Source organism: Culicoides brevitarsis, chromosome 3 (assembly GCF_036172545.1).
Source record: "Culicoides brevitarsis isolate CSIRO-B50_1 chromosome 3, AGI_CSIRO_Cbre_v1, whole genome shotgun sequence".
NCBI lineage: Eukaryota > Metazoa > Arthropoda > Insecta > Diptera > Ceratopogonidae > Culicoides > Culicoides brevitarsis.
In genome coordinates this window covers 10,777,307-10,783,306 of record NC_087087.1, presented here as the reverse complement: position 1 = coordinate 10,783,306, position 6,000 = coordinate 10,777,307, and the positions used below count along the sequence as shown (strand labels likewise).

Sequence of the window (6,000 nt, the reverse complement as noted above, 5' to 3'; positions counted from 1 at the left end):
CAGTAGCTTGAGCTTCATAAATACCTCAAAAAATCCCTCAACTCAGTTTCAAAAACGATCAAAGTAAAGCCTTCAACTTAAATCAACACAGATCTAAGCTTTTTTTGCATAAAAACGTCAATTGAGGTTAAAGGTCATATCAATGTCATTTCAACCCAAATACTTTCACAGAAAATTTCTTCCAAACAATGCAGCTTCTAAAAAAGTTAAATGTCACAACCAATTTGCTACAAATTATTTTTAAATTATCACAAATTACTGAATTAACTAAACCAGTAATTTTACATTTATAAATAGATTCATCGACAGAAAAATAGTTAGAGAGAAACTTTCACTATTTAAATTATGAATGAATGACAATTTTTTACTGCCATTTAATCATTACGTTTTTTGCTCCTGTTGACTTTACTGGAATCATTTCAACGGAAATTTGTTAGTCAGTCAGTGAAAGTTTCTCAAACTGATCAGAACAGTTGCATTTACTTCATCAATTTAGTCAATATTTTAGTTTTAAATTTTTTAGGAAAATGTTTGTGAAATTTGTTGTTTACTCATGTTTACTCATAGTAAGTTTAGTATTTTTTTGATAAAATTATTTTTAAAGAAAAATTTAAATTTTTAGGTCACACTCGATCTTATTGGAATAAATGTCATACAAAACACATCTTTTGCTCAGAGACTCGGACTAAGAGATCCCTGCACGCAACGACGACAACGTTTACTGTCTCTGCTGAATTTGCTGTGTAACGATACACAAAATTCGTCTGTGGTAGCTCGTGATGCGTGTTACGGATGCTTTTTCAGAGCAGCTTTACTCACAGTTGGTCCCACATTATTGGCACAATTATCGCAGTGTGCGTCAATTTATCTGAATAACACGTCATATATGGGTTGCGCAACGCAGTTAGCGGTAAGTTATTGTCTTTATGAATTTATGACGTGATTTTTTACTGGATTTCATGTTGATCAAGACTTTAGCAGGTGGATTACGAGCAACGAGTGCTCCCACAATACGGAACTGCTACACGGGATATTGCGAGTTTGTTCAATGTGTGAGAAGAGTGAATGCGAATAATTTGGTAAGTTTCATTTTTTTTCTTAACATTTCATTTTAACCTTAAAATCGCAATTTAGATCGATGCCTGTCTATTAGCAAGCATCACAACGCTGAATTTAACCGTGCAATCTAATAGAATTGCTCTTTATACAAATACCTCAAGTTGTATCCTGGCATCTGCTCGATGTGATCCTTATAATCCCATCACGGGAGTTTTCCAAGGCATTTATGGGCAGGGACAGACTCAACAAATTAGTAATTTTGCCGCGTTACAAAACTCACTGCAAATAACGCCAAATGGAGACCTGAGAGTTATTTCGTTCCCGAGGACAGTTTTTGCTGCGGAGACTTTTTGCTCGGCGAGTAATACTTTGGATCAGTCTACCTCGGGGTTGTGTAATTTAGTTGGATAACGTGACATTTGAGATCAATAAAAGTCATCAAGTCAGGATTTATGAATTAAAAAAAGAAGTGAAGTTCACAGAAAAGGGTTGATTAAAAGGTAAGAAATTCATCTGTAGGAGCATTGTACCGACCTTTTGGGTAAAGGTAAGTATTTTTAAGTGATTTAAACATCGTAAGATGAACAGAAGGAAGTGTCAATGAAAGTATAGACATCAAAGTAATATCTATGAAAGTCTATTTCCTGACTCGAATGAAAAATGCTGGATAAAGAAACGAAAATAACATCTCAACTGCAGCATAATTGAGAGTCATCCTCATGACATCATCACCATCACGAATCATCCTCCTATTGTAAAGATTTGAAAAAAGGCATTTCGAGAGATCGAGTATTATCGAGATTATGAAAATTTACAATTTTAAAATTAAATTTCTTTAAGATTCTAAAATTTATTTAATTCAGGATTTTCGTAATTATTTTGGTAAATTTATTTTAAATCCCAGATTTCCTGAATTTTTTTTCAACCTCTGATTTTAACCGAGGTAAAAACCAATTGTACATAAAATTTTTATTTTAACATATTTCAACCGATTTATAGTTTAATATTATTAAAAATCAGAATGAAAGTCTAAAACTCACATGTTTTTTTCTCTTATGGTGAAAATTCATTCACAGGGTTTGCCCTGAGTTTGGGCATATTCTTCGATAACGTACATCGATTTTCTATAGAATTTCAATCAAAACTTCAAATTTTGGTTTTATTTTAACTACTTTCAATAAAAAAATTTCAAATTGTCGAAAATATGATAATTCAGGAAGAAAAACTTGAAAAAGTTAAAAAATTTTAAAAATTCATAGAAATTCATCATTTTTAATTTTCTCAAAAAATTTTCCATATTTTTGAATAATTTTTGATCACAATACTAAAAATTTAGCTTAATGATCAAAAATTATTTTAATCCATCATTTTTTACGAATTTTCAATTAAAAATGTAAATATATGTCCTATTAGGGAATATTTGTTCTCTTATTGGTACATTTATTTGAATTTTGAGTGCCCTATGACAGAATTTTCATTGTAGAAAGAATTTTCATTATATACATTAAAATTTGTGTAAGAAAAAATAACATATTTTTAAAATATTTTCTTTCACAATTTTTAATTGAATTTTTAAATGAAAAAATAAATATTATTTGCTTTCATTTGTAGCGACATTCAATTAACCAAACCTCAAAATGTAATTTCTCCGAATCCATCTAACTAATTTTTCTCAAAGAAATCTTAAAAATACTCTCCATGTATGAAGATTAATTGCTTGCCAAACAAAAAAATACCTCCATGCGTGCTACCGAGATACGCAGCAGGGAGACAAACCTTCCTCCATAGACAAACAATTGTGATAAATTTCACAAGGAAAAAATATTGCACATGTAAGACATCAACAACTCTTTTCTCCTATTTTTCCACACACATTGCTCCGAAACAAAATAAATTGCTGTCTATTATGATTACTTATGGTGTGATGGATAAGTATACTGCTATTTTAGCCGCTCTACAGCTAGCCGGAGCTTTTCCATGCGATAACGACCAAAAATGTGTTTGTGTTGGTGAAATTTTCCAACGCATGCGTCCTCGGTGAAGCATTTCCAGTCGTTAAAATTGTGTAAGAATTGCATGACGAGAACTGAGGCAATGATTATGACAAATATGGTAATGCTTTTGTGTAATGAATAAATTTAGTTTGGTCATTATTCGACAACAAAATAACAACAACAAGGATGTCTCGTGGATTGTTTGTAACTAGAACATGTCTCGTGCATGGCGATGACTAATGAAGATTGAATGGAATATTGTCGTGCTAAAATTTAATTTAGTGAAGAGATCTTTGGTGAAGCATGTTTAATGTTCATGTTTAACAGAATCATAAAACAATTTGGGGACATTCCGCATAAATTTTCGTTTCAAGTGCATTAGAAGTTGTCATGCAAGGAATGCAAAGAGGATTTACGAATGTTTACGAGTGCATTATTGAAAGTCGTTTATTTATAATTAAAAGCTGAATTTCAATAAATAATTTCTAAAAATACTTTTCTATTATATTTAAAAAAAAAAATTCAAAAAAAAAAAACTTGTAGAGTGAGTTGAAATTAAATTAAACTGAAAATTTTATTTTTCTATTTTATGAAATTAAAAAAAAATTAATTTAACTTTCCGACTAATCTATAATTTTTTATAAATTTTTAGTTTCGAGTTAATTGTGTTTGAGCCTCAAAAATTCAAAAGTTTCAACAAATATTTTCAAAACCAAAAATCAAGACTCGAGTGTCTTTACTGAATTTAATTTTGTAACAATTGTTATTTAATTTTTTTATTTCATGTCTTTTATTTTATTTTATTTTATTTTATTTTATTTTATTTTATTTTATTTTATTTTATTTTATTTTATTTTATTTTATTTTATTTTATTTTATTTTATTTTATTTTATTTTATTTTATTTTATTTTATTTTATTTTATTTTATTTTATTTTATTTTATTTTATTTTATTTTATTTTATTTTATTTTATTTTATTTTATTTTATTTTATTTTATTTTATTTTATTTTATTTTATTTTATTTTATTTTATTTTATTTTATTTTATTTTATTTTATTTTATTTTATTTTATTTTATTTTATTTTATTTTATTTTATTTTATTTTATTTTATTTTATTTTATTTTATTTTATTTTATTTTATTTTATTTTATTTTATTTTATTTTATTTTATTTTATTTTATTTTATTTTATTTTATTTTATTTTATTTTATTTTATTTTATTTTATTTTATTTTATTTTATTTTATTTTATTTTATTTTATTTTATTTTATTTTATTTTATTTTATTTTATTTTATTTTATTTTATTTTATTTTATTTTATTTTATTTTATTTTATTTTATTTTATTTTATTTTATTTTATTTTATTTTATTTTATTTTATTTTATTTTATTTTATTTTATTTTATTTTATTTTATTTTATTTTATTTTATTTTATTTTATTTTATTTTATTTTATTTTATTTTATTTTATTTTATTTTATTTTATTTTATTTTATTTTATTTTATTTTATTTTATTTTATTTTATTTTATTTTATTTTATTTTATTTTATTTTATTTTATTTTATTTTATTTTATTTTATTTTATTTTATTCTGTCACAATAAAAAAAACGACGAGTTTCCATCACAAAAAAACCCAAGTTAATTATAACATTACATCAAAAATTAACGTTCTGAACAACTTTGAAAGGTATCACAAGTTGAAGGCATCAGCAAGCACGCAAGGGATTTCTTTCTTTCCTTTTTCACATTTTCCAAACAAAGAAAACTCACAAGAAAAGTTACGAGAAAAATATTGTTCAACATATTATTTAATAAAAAAAATTATAAAACAAAAAAAAATAATGCAGTAAAATATAACCAACGTCATCATCATCAAGGAAATTTTTGCAGCACATAAAAAACTTAAAAGCATGCCTTTTGCTACCTCGTGTGGTTCGTTGCATGGTTATTATATTAGACTTTGACGTCGAAGGTGGTAGGTAATTGAGTTATTTTAAAAAATGAAACTTTATATCGACACACAATTCGCACATCAAAAAGCACGCCAACTTTAAATTATTTTTTTATTGTTTTTTTTTCGCACCTTCTGTTCATCCTACTCGGCGCGCGTCAAAAATGGGACGACTTACACTGACATTCGATGACGCTTGACGGCGTCGTGCAGTGTACAACTCAATCTAAATCGCAAATCGCACAAAATAAACTGACTTTCTTGACTGATGTGATGTCTAATTGATGCCTCATGCAATGCGCGTTTTTCGCTGTCATTTCTATTTTGGAATGTTAATTTGTAATAACTTTTTTGTTTTATTTGTGCGGATGCAAAACTTTCTTCATTTTGTGTACGCAAAAGAAAAAAAACTTTGTTATTATTATTTGTTTTCTTTCCGCGAACGAGAATGCCAAAAACTATCAAAGAAATTGCAAATTTACGAATTCGGTGCATTCGTTATTATTTTTGTCTTTTCTTTTTGTTTATTTTTGCCGTTTTCAAATTAACGAAGAAGGAGCTCTCGAGCGGAACGAAAGATACACACAAACTTTAATTTTCAAAGTTTTTCGCGAGTTGTCACAAATAAATGAGAGAAAAATGATAAGGGAATATTAATATAAAAGTTTCCAAGGTGCGCGTCTTTTTGAGGAGTATAATTTCATCTTTTAATTAATTTTAAAGTGTTTTTTTGTAAAGGTTTTGTTTGCGTTTCTGGAGTAACTGATGCATTATTTTATCTCATGCAAAAGTAAAATTCATCAACATTTTATAATAGAACGCCAAAATCAACAAAATATTAATTTTCATGTGAGTTACGAGGAAGTTTGTAAACAAAAGGGGAAGCAATGTAAATATCGATAGATACACTGTAATTAATGTGATTACAGGTGATAATAATCGTAATTGCTAATATTTTGAGCTTTTCGTTATTGCTGCTGTAAACGAGGTT

At 26.4% G+C, this 6,000-nt stretch overlaps 1 protein-coding gene across 1 annotated transcript; it reads left to right on the top strand.

The window, feature by feature from the left end:
* The first annotated feature begins 527 nt into the window (after positions 1-527).
* Positions 528-1,470, top strand: LOC134835188 (uncharacterized). The gene is made up of 4 exons (XM_063850059.1): positions 528-566; positions 623-910; positions 972-1,079; positions 1,135-1,470. The coding sequence occupies exons 1-4, from the start codon at positions 528-530 to the stop codon at positions 1,468-1,470; spliced, it is 771 nt and encodes a 256-aa protein (XP_063706129.1).
* The last annotated feature ends 4,530 nt before the right edge of the window (positions 1,471-6,000 follow it).